Source organism: Heteronotia binoei, chromosome 4 (genome assembly GCF_032191835.1).
Source record: "Heteronotia binoei isolate CCM8104 ecotype False Entrance Well chromosome 4, APGP_CSIRO_Hbin_v1, whole genome shotgun sequence".
In the NCBI taxonomy this organism is placed as follows: Eukaryota; Metazoa; Chordata; class Lepidosauria; order Squamata; family Gekkonidae; genus Heteronotia; species Heteronotia binoei.
The window spans coordinates 47,971,703-47,986,244 of record NC_083226.1 but is presented as its reverse complement, the minus strand read 5'-3'; the positions used below and the strand labels follow the sequence as shown (position 1 = coordinate 47,986,244).

The 14,542-nt window shown below is 43.0% G+C and overlaps 1 protein-coding gene across 1 annotated transcript; it reads left to right on the top strand.

Moving 5' to 3' along the window:
- The first annotated feature begins 784 nt into the window (after positions 1-784).
- Positions 785-9,336, top strand: DMRTA1 (DMRT like family A1). The gene is made up of 2 exons (XM_060237219.1): positions 785-1,316; positions 8,090-9,336. Exons 1-2 carry the CDS (start codon positions 788-790, stop codon positions 8,932-8,934), a joined length of 1,374 nt encoding a protein of 457 aa, XP_060093202.1. The 5' UTR covers positions 785-787; the 3' UTR covers positions 8,935-9,336.
- Positions 9,337-14,542: the final 5,206 nt, after the last annotated feature.

Genomic DNA, 14,542 nt, shown 5'->3' with positions numbered 1-14,542 from the left:
CGCTACTGTGCAGACCTTGATGTTAGGGATGCCAGCCTCCAGGTGGGGCCTGGGGATCCCCTGGGATTACAGCTCATCTCCAGACTACAGAGCTCAATTCCCCTGGAGAAAATGGAGGCTTTAGAGTATGGGCTCTATGGCACTGAACTCCACTGAGGACCCTCTATTCTCCAAGCCCCACCCCTAAGTCTCCAGGAGTTTCCCAAACTGAATTTGGCAACCTTACTCCCCCATCCTCCTCCCGTGGAGGGGGGGCGGGACATGGCAACCCTAATTACCGCAAAGCTGAGCAAAAGGATGACTCATGGTTGATTTCTGACAGAACCGCTGCTGGAATTTTGGCAAAGATCTCTGAGTCGTAAGTAACCCATGCAAAGCATTTAGATTCTTTAAGCAACGGAGCATGCTCAAGATCATTCAACGGAGATTAGTTGCGTTTGTATTCTTTTCGACATCCTAAACATACCTTCCTCGTTTGTTTTTTTTAGTAAGACTGCAAAGAACTGAACGCAGCCAACCTAGGCTTTGCAACGTTGCAACTGTGCCCTTACCCACAGAATAGGCGATTGACACTGAGCTTCAAGCATGTAATAGTGTTTGTGAACTTTTCAAAAAGTTCGAGATGCCCCGATTTCCATTTCTCTTTTCTCGCCTTCCAGACGGCCTTGAAAGGCCAGCGGGGCGTCAATGGGCGAGGCAAGGTCGCGGCCACGCCCCCTCCTGGTACACTGAGCGTGGTCCGGAGGGTCCCCTCAGCCGCAGAAGCGTCGGGAGCGCAGGCAGAGACATGGAGCTGAGTAGTTCGCCGCTCCAGCCGCAGCCGTCAGGGTTGGCTGCGGCCGCCCGGTTGCCCGCGGCGCCCCCGCCGTCGGTGGTGTCTCTGCCCTCGGGGGTGCCCATGCCGCCCACCTTCTTCCGCCCGCCCACTCTTCTTTTGCGCGCCGCGGCCGCTGCAGCTGCGGTCAGCACGAGCGGTGGCCCCGGCTGCTACTCGCCGGCGGGGCTGGAGCGCGGCAGCAGCGTCTGCTATTCGCGCACGCCCAAATGCGCGCGCTGCCGCAACCACGGCGTGGTGTCGGCGCTGAAGGGCCACAAGCGCTTCTGCCGCTGGCGGGACTGTGCGTGCGCCAAGTGTGCCCTCATTGCCGAGCGCCAGCGGGTCATGGCCGCCCAAGTGGCCCTGCGCAGGCAGCAGGCGCAGGAGGAGAGCGAGGCCCGGGGAGGCCCGAGCGGCGAGCCAACGCCGAAGCAGACCGGCGCGGAAGGAGAGGTCGCCTTCAAGAGCTGCTGCCCGGACTTCCAGCGCGGGAGAAGAGGTGGGCTGGGGGGAGGCTTCCCAAGGCTAGATCTAGCCCAGGGGTGGCTAAACTTGCTTTATGTAAGACCCACATGGAGTCAGATGTTTGAGAGCCTCAGGACATGGACCTCAGATGTTTGAGAGATGCACGATGACGGAAGGAAGAAAGGAAGGCAAATAGATGGGGAGATGGAGGTGGAAAGGATTCAACTTTAACTGCATTCGCCAAGTCACCAGCTGGCTTAGCTTGGCAAAATTATTTAAAGAGACAAATTCTTTCCCCAGGCCGCCGATGGGATGGAGGGGGCTTCAAGAGCCACACAATATGTGTGAAAAAGTCACATGTGGCTCCCAAGCCACAGTTCGGCCTCTCTGATCTAGCCAATTTGCTGATGGAGGGAGATACAAAGGCAGGGAAGTGGGGCTTTACAGTACTTAGTGACCTCCTGGTACAAAAAGATGGTGCCTCCAAACATGTGCAGAGTGTGAATGAAAAATATGATACAATAAACACAATGTGTTTCATATGTATGTGGTTTTAGACAGTAAGGAAGTATGAAGCCCATTTTTATTGGTAAATCAGATTTAACAGAAAAAGCAAGCGTCTACTTTACCCTTGCGATGTCGACCTAATATTGCCTGAGAAAGATCTTTTAAAAATGCAGCTCCACATCTTTTGTCTGATTATTTAGGAGCCTGTCCCAGTAAACCCAGCAGATCTTACTTCTGATATGTGGAATTGTGCTGAACAAACAGTTCCACTGAATATTTGCTGCACACAATTGGAAACCTCCCGTGTCCATGCCTTTAGTAGTGGGGCAAAATGTGACTCTTTCAAAGATTGCAAACAAATTCTAGACAGAATCTTCCATATATGACAAATTAGGTCATTTCAGTAGGGTTGTGTTGGAGTAATTCTCCATATTGGGATGAAATTCGAAGCCACCTCAAGGGCCTACTGGAGTCTGAAAGACTGGATACTAATTAAATGGTAGCATGGTTACTTCTTAGTTCTTCTGTCTCAAATCTGCACAGAAACAATTTTCAGTGGCACTTTCTCCTAAGTAAGCATGGTTAATGTTGCGGACCTGAACACTAAAGCAATTACATTCTCATGTAGTCTTCTGGATTGGACCATCAGCTATTATATCATTTGACAAGATAATAGGCTAGGATTGCTACCCAAAATGATATGTGACATAGGCAGTAATAATGAAGACCCACATGAGCATGAAGCATTGTTGCCAAGGCCTGTATAAATATTGAATGTTTCAAAACAGAGTCATTAAGACTGAAAAACACCATTTTTGTATGATATGAGACAAGTGAACTGAACCTGCAGACTGCCTCTCAGAGAGCTCTAATGAGTATAAGATATAAGCTCATTGCACACATCTGTAATCAATGAGAGAGTTGATGGCAATTTTATGAAGTTCTTATTCATTGCCATGCAACTCGAGTAGGAAGCATTGCTGAAGTATCAATGAATTAAATAAACTCATCTTTCCCAAGGAGTCATTGCCATCTCATCACTCACCGTCATATGCGCTTAAAATGGAGAAATGGTTACACCTTCTTACTTGGTTAGTTCACAGTTGGAGAAAAATTACTCTCTTAATGCTCAAATCTCAGTAGGAAAAACATGTGAAGCACAAAGACTCATTATCCCTGACCTCTATAAAAAGGGAAATCTCTCATTCTGAAGCTCCAGTTAAATAGGATGCATGAGGATAACTGCCTTGTTCATTTTTTCTGTCTAGTTTAGTTTTTATCCCACCCTTCCTCCAAAGAGCTCAGGGCAGTGTTCACAGTTCACTCTTTCTTATTTCATTTTCTCAACAGTCCCTTGAAATGCATTAGGGTGAGCGAGAGAGAGAGACTGATTGCCCAAAGGGCACCTTGTGAGCTCCATGACAGAGTAGGGATTTAAACTCATGTTTCCTAGGTTCTGATTAGGGTTACCAAAAGCCTGGAGAAAAATACCCGCATCAGTGATGCTATTATTCACCTCCATGCCCTGAAAAGCTCCAACAGCCTGTTTCCACGCAGTTAAGCTTCTGTTAAAGGGGCAGGGCTTCTTCTTCTTCTTCTAGATTGTTGGCAATCTTGTTCTTAATCCAGCACTTCGCTGCACGTATTCAACACAGCAGTGTCCCTCTCCTCATCTATCTCTATCATCTCCACTAACTGGAAAGGAAAACTGATGTATCACTTACAATTCAAGAATCTCCTCACCCTCAGTATTTTGATTATGAAGACTGGTGTCAGGACTGCCGTGGTATAATTAGATGAGCTCATAAGAAAACAGCCCTAGAGTTAAAACCCTGCAAAGCTGTGCAGCAGATGGTGGGCAAAATGCTATAGCAGCTATTATGTATTTTTTTCTAGATTGCAAATTGGGGAGGCTGGCTGGAGAATGCTCACATGTTATAGCATTTATATCCCACCTTGCTTCCTTCATAGAACCCAAAGCAGTGTAAATCAGATTTCCAGGAGATGTCCCACTGAGCAGCTCTATTTACTTTTAACAAAGTTGTTGTGTCATGTGTCCTCCAGTGACACCCTGGAAAATACCCTTAACTTTACAAGAATGATGTGCTGTAGTGATTGGAGTGTTGGACTAGGATCAGAGACCCCAGACTCAAATGCCCACTGGCCTTAGGACAGTCACACACACTCAGCCTCATCTACCTCAGGGCTTTTTTTGTAGCAGGAACTCCTTTGCATATTAGGCCACACACCCCTGATGTAGCCAATCCTCCAAGAGCTTACAGGGCTCTTAGTACAGGGTCTACTGTAAGCTTCAGGAGAATTGGCTACATCAGGGGTGTGTGGCCTAATATGCAAAGGAGTTCCTGCTACAAAAAAGCCCTGCCTCAGCATTAGTATGAGGTTAAAATGGAAGAGGGGAGAAGGTTATAAGCCACTCTGGGTTTTGACTGGGAAGAAAGGTAGAATATAAATGAAGTAAATAAATGAAACATGCAGATTCTTCACACATGAAAAATTTCCTATGTGACCAGAACTTCTGTTTAGGATATTGCATATTTATGCTTTTATACCGTTGTGTATGGTTAAGCCACACATGTTCCTCTCACTGTGTGAGTAATCTTAACCAGTGGAAGTTTCTCACTGTACATACCATACCAAAACAGCTGTGTACTTTTAGCACTGGATGCATGTGCTGGCCTCACAGTTTCATATAAATTCATAATGTGTGACATGGATGCAACTATGGCTATGCCCTTTAAGAACTGTTTCTTTTCAAAGCAATTGGCAAGCTGGGCCTATGTGTGCTCAGAAATAAGGCCTGTTTATGTGGGTGTTAGAGTCCTAGACAGTTTGGAGCCCCCTCCACTCTGCAATCAGCATGCACACAGAACTATTGTGATGCGAGTGAACCGTGACCCAGGCAAGGAGCCCTCACTGTTACCTAGGACACCTGGTCTTCATTCCTCCTTCCCTCTGTTTGGGGGGGGGGGTGTGCTGGGAAGGCTAAGGGGGAAAGGCAGGTTAAGCAATCACAGTCTGGTCTCTGGTACTCCTGCTGATCATGCAGTGCACCTGATGATGATGCTGGGAATGGTGGTAGTGCCCAGGGCTGCTACTTGCCATGGCTAATTCAAACTTGGCCAGATCTGCCCTGAATCTCTTTAGGTGCCCTGGTACCTCAGGCAATGACCTAGGCCACCTAATGGATGGACTGGGTCTGGTTATAAGTAGTATTTATTTAAGAACATGATCCTTGTCCCCCTGGCTGATAAAATCTTGCAGGGAGGTCATGATATAGACAGTGAAAATGTTAATTCTGTATATTTTTAATTTTTGTTAATTGGACTACTACATTTAATGTGCTTGCAACTTTGAGTTTTGGTTTCAGCAGCATTGCATCTAAGGAGATAAGGTGGGATATATATGTTTTAGATATGTATTACTTATTTTTATGTATTTATAATAATTATTAGCATTATTAACACAGTTGTGATTTGGAGACGTAATGTGCTGTGAAGTGTGCTAGGGAGTTCCTGGGATCTCAACAGCTGCTTGTTTTCCCAGAGAAGAGAGCCATAAAAAGCACCAAGAGGTCAGAAGCAGTATGAGTTTTCTGCAGAGAGAGAACCATTCCTGGCAGGTAGGGTAAAATGGATAGGTGAGACATGATCTGAGTATTGACATGTGTGGGATATGTGCCCTTGGATAATTGGGAGATGGTGATTCCCATTCCCATGTGGGGCAATTATTGAGGAAGCTGGATTGAAAATTGAGGAAGCTGGATTGAAAATCTGGATTGAAAAGGGGGCTCCCCACCAGTAAAGACAAGAGGGCTTATAAAGACTAGAAACATCTGTAATGCTTTGTCCAAATGCTGGGAGCCAGATTGCCTTTCAGGGAGAATGTGGGGGTTTGGATGGGCATTTGCTCCACAAATAATCTAGATGGGGATTTCGGAGATAATTTTTCTGTATTAAGTTTACCTCAGTATTGAATTTCCTGTTCTTTTCATTAGATCTGTAATCTGTAGGAGTGACAGCTGTTTTCCCTGTCTTGTGCTCTAGCTTAATCAGTAGCAGTAACGTCTTTTCCTATTAAAGAGAGCAGACTCTGATTCAAAGTCCTCTTGCACCTTAGATCATTTGCTGATGCTTAGACATGCACACACCGAAGAAAGGATGAAGTAATTGGGAAACTTTGTCCTTTACGTATTTTCAGAGGCCACCTTTACTAGTGTCCCCCAAGTGTAGGAGGTGAGATCTCTATCTTAGGGGTAGCATGAGAAAGAGGAACATGCTTTACATGCACATCAGCACACAACACACATGTTAACATGCATAGACCCCCAGGATAGGTTTATGACAAACTCCTCAGTAGAAGTGAAGCTCCTTCAACCATTAGAGAAGGTGATTATCTGCACATTACTGAAAAAATCAGGGTCTTGATTAAGAGGATGTGGCCAGTTATGGGCTAGTGTCAAACCTACCCTTCTTAGGGAAAATGTATTAAGAGAGTGATGGTAGAACAGGAGCTTGTGGACAATGCATGCACCTGTCATCCTTTTCAGACAGGCCTGGCTCTTGGTAGCTTTAACAAACAATCTGCAAGAGAAATGCTTTCTTGCTGTTTGATCTGCCTTTTACACCAGAACATCATTCAGTTCTGTGGGAATGTTTAGAGCATGGAGTGGGAATTAAAGGGGCAGCTTTTAAATGGCTTTCTATTTTTCAGTCTTTCTTTCTTTTTTCCCTTTTCAAACGGAAAGCAGTCAAAAGTTGGTTGGGGATTAGAATCAGCAGCATGGGGTTTGACCTGTGTGATACTACAGGGTTTGCTGGTATCAACCATGCCATTTAATATCTATGTGAGGCTGCTGCTGAATGAGATTATCCAGCACTTTAGAACAAGGTGTCATCAATAATACCGTCTAGCTATAAACTACTTTAAGCCTCCAGATGCTGCCCTCTTTGTTCCAAGGCAGATTGATCTGCTGTGAGTCAAGAGGTTAAGGGGGAAGAAGCTGAATGCAGGCAAGACAGAGGTGAGGCTGGTTGGAAAGGCTGTCAGTCTGAAATACGTGGAATTGCCCATATTGGTTGAGGTATCTGTGCAGTAAGGGTGGGAAGGAACGTGAAAATGGCTGTTTGTTTCATGGTTCTTTGGTTTGCCCTGTTGGGTGGTTCATTTTCATTTTTTGTTTTAATTTTCTGAAGAAGTCATGGTTTGTTTGGTTTAGGAAGGTGTGGAATGGCGCCCAAGAGGGCTAGAAAGCACCAGTACACCATGATGTGCCTGGCATGATGACATCACCCAGAAATGATGTCATTGCACCAGGCACACTCACCAGGGCAACATGCCTGGCACAATAATGTCACTTCCGGGTGACATCATCACACCAGGCACATTGTGGTGGATGTGCGGTGGATCTCCCATCGATAACAACGCAGATTCATTGCCAAAAAAGCCACTTCATTTTGCAAGTCTTGCATAGTGCAAGTACTAGGACCAATTCAGAATGAACCATGAATCAGCTATTTTAGGCACAAATCGTGATTTGTGCTTCGATTTGTGCCCATCCCTACTGTGCAGTTATCTGAGATAGTTAAGAGACTGGGTGTCATGATGGACTCAGTGCTCTTATTTGAAAAATAGTCACATTTGATATGGAGGTCGGCTCAATATTTAGAGCCATCTAATTTGGCCATGTTGTTTGATGCAACAGCAGTCCTGCTAGACAATTGTAACATGGGGATGTCCTTGAAAATGGCTCTGAAACATCAAGATGGTGGGGAAAAATAACTTCTTGATTGTTGGTGCAAGTTGCTTTGACCATGTTAACACCTACTTTGAGAGTACTGCACTGGTTGCTTGTGATTCCAGGTCCAATTCAAGGTGCTGTTAGTTATTTCTAAAGCCTTTCATAGCCTGGAACCTATGTACTTGAAGAACTGTGTGGATCTGTGTAGCAACTTCATTCTTTGAAGCAGATTCAACTGTTGTCCCTTCTTACAGGCTGGTGAGGTCAACCACTGCTTCTGCTTTTTTCCATGGTGGTGCTTGCAGAATGGCTTTCCTGCATTTATGAGGAAGGCTTCCAACACTGCTGAATTCTAGAAAGTTTTATACAAAGCTACACTTTTTAGAAGGGCATTTAGTTAATGTTTGTATGTGGCTTTTACGTTTTTCTTGGACTGGGTGTAATTTGTTGGTTTTTGCTGTTTTTAAAACATTGGTTGTTTTAAAGTTGATGTTGTGAGTCACCTTGAGGCCTATAAATAATTAAATAATTTTCTTTTCCAGAGGAGAAGTTTCAGAAGTATGACTTCTTTTGTAGCAAGCCAGGCAGTTCTCTAGCTTATGCACATTCACCTTCCCTGGTGTCCTCGGCTGAAGTTACTAGAGCTGGTGAAGACCAAAAAGAGAAGCCCTTTGGTATGCAGATTTCAGGTAAAGAGAAAACCGATCATCCTTCTGGTCCTGAGGAGCAGTTAGAAGGTGCTGATAGTTCAGCATCTCTGTCTTCTTCAGACATGGAATCCGGGAATGAAAGTGAATGTCCCAAGGACTTTGTCATCTCCAGTATCCGCTTTCCTACTACTACTACTGGTGTGGCTTCAAGACTCAGAAATCCACTTGATATTCTTACCAAGGTCTTCCCAGGTCATAAACAAAGCAGATTAGAAAGGATTCTGCAGTTCTGCAAAGGGGATATAGTTCAAGCTATAGAGCATGTACTGAACATGGATGAGCACAGACAAGGACTTCAGGACATTGCAATCCCACCCTTTCCAGAACGCAGTGTCTTCCACAGGTCTTCTGATTTTAGCTTTCTTGGAGTAGATGTCAGAGCACTTGGAAATAAATCAGCATTTTCTCCTCTTCAAAGTAGTCCAGCTGCCTTTGCAAGTGAGGTGAATCTTTATGGGTTAAATCCTAGATTGGGGATCAGACCTCTGAGGATGGCTTATACCCCTCAAGGATTTATGTCACCTTACGTAAGATCCGGGTTGTTTCCTGCTTTGCCATTTCACTCAGCTATGGACTATCCCTTTTCAGGAATGATCAAAGATGCATCTTATTTCTCCAGTAAAGACTCAGTTGCCAGAACTGAGATATATTCAAGACTAAGCACAGACCACAAATAGTGTCTTGACCAAATTGTCATTTTCATAGAACTTGTGATATATTCAAATGAGTTAACGTGAATGTCAGATCTTAGGTCTCAGAGGTACCATTTATTAACGAAAAGCAGATAAAAAGTTTCTAATATTAAAAAAGGGTTTTAATGGGATTCTTTATTTTGACACAGAACAATTTGAAATCTGAGGAAAGTAATTTAACATTTTTTTTTTTAAATGGCTTCCAGAATATTGACAGTGAAGAGCTCATTAAAACTAGCACTGATTTTTGAAGATGAGCTTCCATACAGAATGCTCAATTTTTATGTGTTCTGGAAAAAAAATTGAAGTGGCAATGAAGAAGATATGAAAAATCTAAGTTGAAATGTTTGCTTGGAACAATACAATAAATCATAATTTTTGAATTCCCTTTTGTATTTCCTGGGATTTTTGATTTGTTTGTCGTAGTTGCTTTGAGGTATTAATGTTTGAAATGGGGAGAACAGTTTTTCAGCTATGGAAACCTGGGCTACATTCAGATATCACAAACAGATGAGTTTGTTCTGGATAGGCACAAGCATTAGTTAACTCACTTGGTCTCCTTGTCTTCTCCCTCCCTTGTGCAGCGCCCCGAAAGTGAAGACAGAAGCATTCAACTGTAACGTGTGGAGATGGCCAAATGTAGGCATCTTAACAAATGGTAACTTGCTTCTTTCTTAGCATCTGGGATTCTTGACCATATGTTAAGAATTTTGCAGTGCAGTACTGAGCAGAATTGTATGCTTCCTAAGCATGCTGAGTTCACTGGATTTAGAAGGACATAAATCTGTTTAGGAGTGGGGTCTGTTTAGGAAAGAAGCACTCTATTTATTAAGGCACCTGCATTTGGAAATCTTGAAAGTTGGAGTTAGCTGAAATTATCACAACAAAATAGAGACTGGGAGGATAGGTAGCAAGTTGTTGTAGCCAGATGTCGTAATCGTTAATAAGTATTAGGAGCTTAAATGTATGCTTCCTGAGGCAGCTGGATAGTAATGTGGTGAAGAGTTTCGTTCATCAGCCTAACTTTCAAAGGGTGCTTCAAGTCTTGGGCTGCAGTTGAGAATACATGAAGTAATGTGTTGACTGCAGTTCTTATGGTCCAGGTAGTAGCTTGAGCAGCTATGACAACATTCTCCTTTTGGCTCAGTAAGCTGCCATGGATGGAACTATGTGTCATCTGACCTGAGCATCTAAGGATGAAAAAGTACAATTAGTACTGACTCTTACAGGATTATCAAAGTGTGTGTGATGCCCCTTCTCCACTCACACAGTGTGCCTTCTACAACCTTCTGCAAGTTATGGTTTATGCAGGAGATCACACTTGCTACCCTTCTTGTCTCTTAAAATCTACAGAGAGTCATAACCATCTTAACACCTCATGTTGTGTCTCTTCCTCCCAGAGACATCCACAGACAGGGTAGCCCAGCCCTCTCTAATAATATGCCATCATTCACAAAGAACCAGTGTGGTTGAAGCTCAAACACTGTTCCAATCACTTGTTTGTATGCTATAATATACGTATGTGGACTGAGATATTAAATTGTGTGTGTGTGTGATTTTTTCCCTTAGACACACAAGCCCACAGGGTTGATGAAACAAGAAAGCTTTGGTCTATGATAAGAACAAAACACTGAGAAAAGCAAAGTATACCATTTCATTTCACTGAATTTTGAACTGAGGGTCCTATTTCTACAACTGGATCCTTTAGTTACAAATTTACTATTCTCAATCTGCTCTGAGCAGCTCTTTCTACAGAGTTCCACTCAGTAAGGAAACCGTTTTCACCACAGCTCCTAAGGTGTCCCTTTTCTGTTCCTAACTGTCGTTTGTCAACTGCTGTTTTTCAAGTCTCCTTCTCTCAACATTCTGTCAGCTCTCATTAGTTGCTTTTAGAGAGAAGTGGAACCTAGCCTGTCTCTCACATAAGCAGAGCCGGATTAATAATTAGGCCAAGCAGGCACTGGACTATGGGCCCCCACACTTTTAGGGGTCCCGGGTTGGCTTCCCCCGCTGTTTTCCCCCTGCTTGCCACCCTCCCAACTTGTTTAACTTGCTTAATGTGGCTGTTGCTGGCGTCGCCAAGTTTGTATCTCTCTCCCTTTCCCCTGCAGCTTAGTAAAATGGGCTTTTAAGAAAGTGCCTGCAGGCTGCAGCAGGGGCTGTGGGTGGTGGGTCCGGTGTTCAGACTCTGACATAATTTGTGAGGGGGGCCCCAAGATTTCGACTGCCTTGGGGCCTCCACAAGATTTAATCCGGCACTGCACACAAGGTAATGAAGGTAAGCTACTACAAGTCCTTAGGAGAAACATCTGCATAAATACAAAGATCCAAAGTTATGGGATCACAGAAGTGAATGTTTACAATGAATATTGATGACCACAGTAAGTGGTCTGATTTAATATTTTTTAGACTTAAAAAATATTAAATCAGTGGTCTGATTTAATATTTTTTAGACTTAAAGGTTGATGGTGTTCTTTGGTGTTTGTGCACTATTTCTTTATTGTGGACATTCATTATAGCCCAGTCAACATATCAACGTGCAAACATGCACACAGATAAAAGCAGAGGGCTGGCATGTTTACTCAGCCTAGGACCAGAGACAACCAAGTATGAATCCCTCATTCAGCCATGAAAGCTCATGAGGTGGCTCTGGACCCATCACAGTATTTCCCCCTAACCTACCCTTACAAGGTTGTTGTGAAGATTAAGTGGAGGAGTTCCAGAGGAGATCTGAGAAATTACAGGACAGTCAGTCTAGTATTGATACTGGGTAAGTTGATGGAATCTGTTATTAAAGATAGAATTAGTTAGGCACACTGATGAACAAGAGTTGCTGAGGAAGAATCAGCATGAATTCTGTAAGGGAAGATCTTGTCTCACTAACCTTTTAGAGTTCTTTGAGGGGGATGAACAAACTTGGACAAGAGTGACCCAATAGATGTTGTTTACTTAGACTTCCAGAAAGCTTTTGATAAAGTTCCTCATCAAAGACTCTTAGGTAAACTCAGCAGTCATGGGTCAAGAGGACAGGTCCTCTTGTGGAATAAAAACTGGTTAATTAACAGGATAGAGTGAGTAAAAATAGTCATTTTTCACAGTGGAAGCTGGTAAGCAGTGGGGTACTAGGTCTGGGGCTTTTAACTTGTTCGTTAATGTTTGGAGTGAAATGGCTGAGTCTAAGGATGACACAAAGTTGTTCAGGGCAATGAGAATGAGGGAGGACTGTGAGGAGCTCCAGAGGGGTCTGTCAAGGCTGGGTGAGTGGGTGTCACCACGAGAAATGAGGTTTAACACAAGCAAGTGCAAAGTAATACACATCAGAGCCAAAAATCCTAACTATAAATATACATTGATGGGTTCTGAACTGGTGGTGAGTGACCAGAAAAGAGATCTTGGAAGCCATGGTGGTTGTCGACTCAGTGTGTGACTGCAATAAAAAAGGCAAATGCTATGTTGGAGATCATTTGGAGGAGAATGACAACAAATCAGATGGTATGATAATGACTGTATAAATCTATGGTGCAGCCTCATTTGGAATATTGTGTACAATTGTGGTCACCACACCTAAAAAAAGAGCACTGGAAAAACAGAAAAGGGCAACTATAATGATTAAGGGAATAAAAAACACTCTCTCTATGAAAAAAGGTTAAAGAGGTTAAGGCTCTTGAGGGATGACAAGAAGTTTACAGAATTATGCATGGGCTAGAGATGGTAGAAAAAGAAGTACTTTTCTCCCTTTTTCACAATACAATACAAGAACTCGTGGGCAGAACAGATAAAAGAAAGTGCTTCTTCACCCAAAAAGTAATTAACATGTGGGATTCACTGCTGCAAGAAGTGGTGGCAGCTAGAAGCACAGACAGCTTGAAGAGGGGATTGAATAAACATATGGAGCAAAGATCCATTAGTGGCTATTAGCCACAAGATATAGATGAACACTTTATCTGGGGCAATAATGCTTTGTATTTTTGGTGCTTGTGGGCAATAGTGGGAAGGCTTCTGGAGTTCTAGCCCTGCTGGTGCAGCTCCTGATGACATCTGTTTTTTGGCCACTGTGACACAGTGTTGGATTTGATGATCCATTCTCCTGATGTTCTTATGATGAGAAAAGTCTCTGGGTTCTTTCTTTCTTTCTTTCTTTCTTTCTTTCTTTCTTTCTTTCTTTCTTTCTTTCTTTCTTTCTTTCTTTCTTTCTTTCTTTCTTTCTTTCTTTCTTTCTTTCTTTCTTTCTTTCTTCATAATAAAATCCCGTTGTCATATATGGACTGAGGAGAAAGTACATATTAATATCCCTTTCTCAATACCAACTTTGTGATCTCACAGTAGATAATGTAACATAATTTGCTTTTTCGTCCAAAGTGCAATAATTTTTTTGGGGTGTTGCTTTCCTGACAGTTAATATGAGATCATTCCTGTACTTGCTGATTTTTCCTTCTTTTGCTATTGATAAAAATAGACACTGGACAACTAAAGCAATCTTAATTTTTTGGTGCACAGGCACAAGTCTCACACTTGTGAAAACTCTTTGGTAATTTGAGTGTTAGCATTGAGTGTGGCACAGAGTGATAAACTGCAGTCCAAGCTCTTCTCACAACTTGAGTTTGATCCCAGCGGAAGCTGGGTTCTGGTAGCTGGCTCAAGGTTGACTCTTCTGAGGTTGGTCCAATAAGTACCCAGCTTGCTGGGGGGAAAGTGTAGATGACTGGGGAAGGCAATGGCAAACCACCCCATAAAAAGCCTGCTGTGAAAATGTGATGTGACATCACCCCTGAGTCAGAAACGACCAGTGCTTGCACAGGTGACTGACTACCTTTACTTTTTTTTTTAACTGATGGAGAACTAAGCTTTTGATTCAGTCTTGCAATTAAACTGTGGATGATTGGATTCTGGGTTCCATGCGCAACAGAGGAGTGGCTCCATGCAGCAACTTGTTGAAAGTTGGCCTGTGGTGGGTGTCACAGGAATGAAGTGTGGCCAGACCTGTGCTGTATGAGAAGCATATGTCACACAGTGCTTCATGTACAAGAGAACTTGGTGTTAAATGCATCAGATTTTGCTTGATATTCTAGTGTAGTCAAAAGGTGTGGTTATCTTTTTGGCAAAGTAAATAGCTAATAAACTTTGTGCCTTGGTAGTTTTCTTTTTAAAATAAAGCAAGGTTTGCACAGTTTCTGTGTATACATTTTTACATTTGTGACTGCAAGGTCTCTAACGTTACTGGAAACAAAAGCAATCTATCACCATCTTGTGGCCACCTTTGCACATTGCAGTTTCAACTAGAAAAATTGGGATTTTGTGAGAGGGGACTGGACATTGAAAATGAAACCGCTAAGCTGGGAGGAAACTTTGACATCATTGAAACTGAATCCAAGGACAGGGCTTAGTTCAGAATGGCATAAAGAGAGATGTGTGCATTTTCAGGTAATATTTAAAACCAGACTAAGAGCAAAGGATTTAAAGTGGTTTACTTGGTACAGATTCCAGTGAATAAGGGAAGCAAAACTGACTTTCTCAAAACTGCTTTGGTTCTGTATTTGATTGTTGGATTTTGTTCATATTAAGATTGAGTGCCTTCATTGAACAGTGTTAATTT

Excerpts from the sequence above, each read along its gene's own strand:
- DMRTA1 (XM_060237219.1), top strand. The coding sequence starts at position 788 with ATGGAGCTGAGTAGTTCGCCGCTCCAGCCGCAGCCGTCAGGGTTGGCT. Across the intron at positions 1,317-8,089 it reads CTTCCAGCGCGGGAGAAGAG|AGGAGAAGTTTCAGAAGTAT; the intron begins GTGGGCTGGGGG and ends TTTCTTTTCCAG.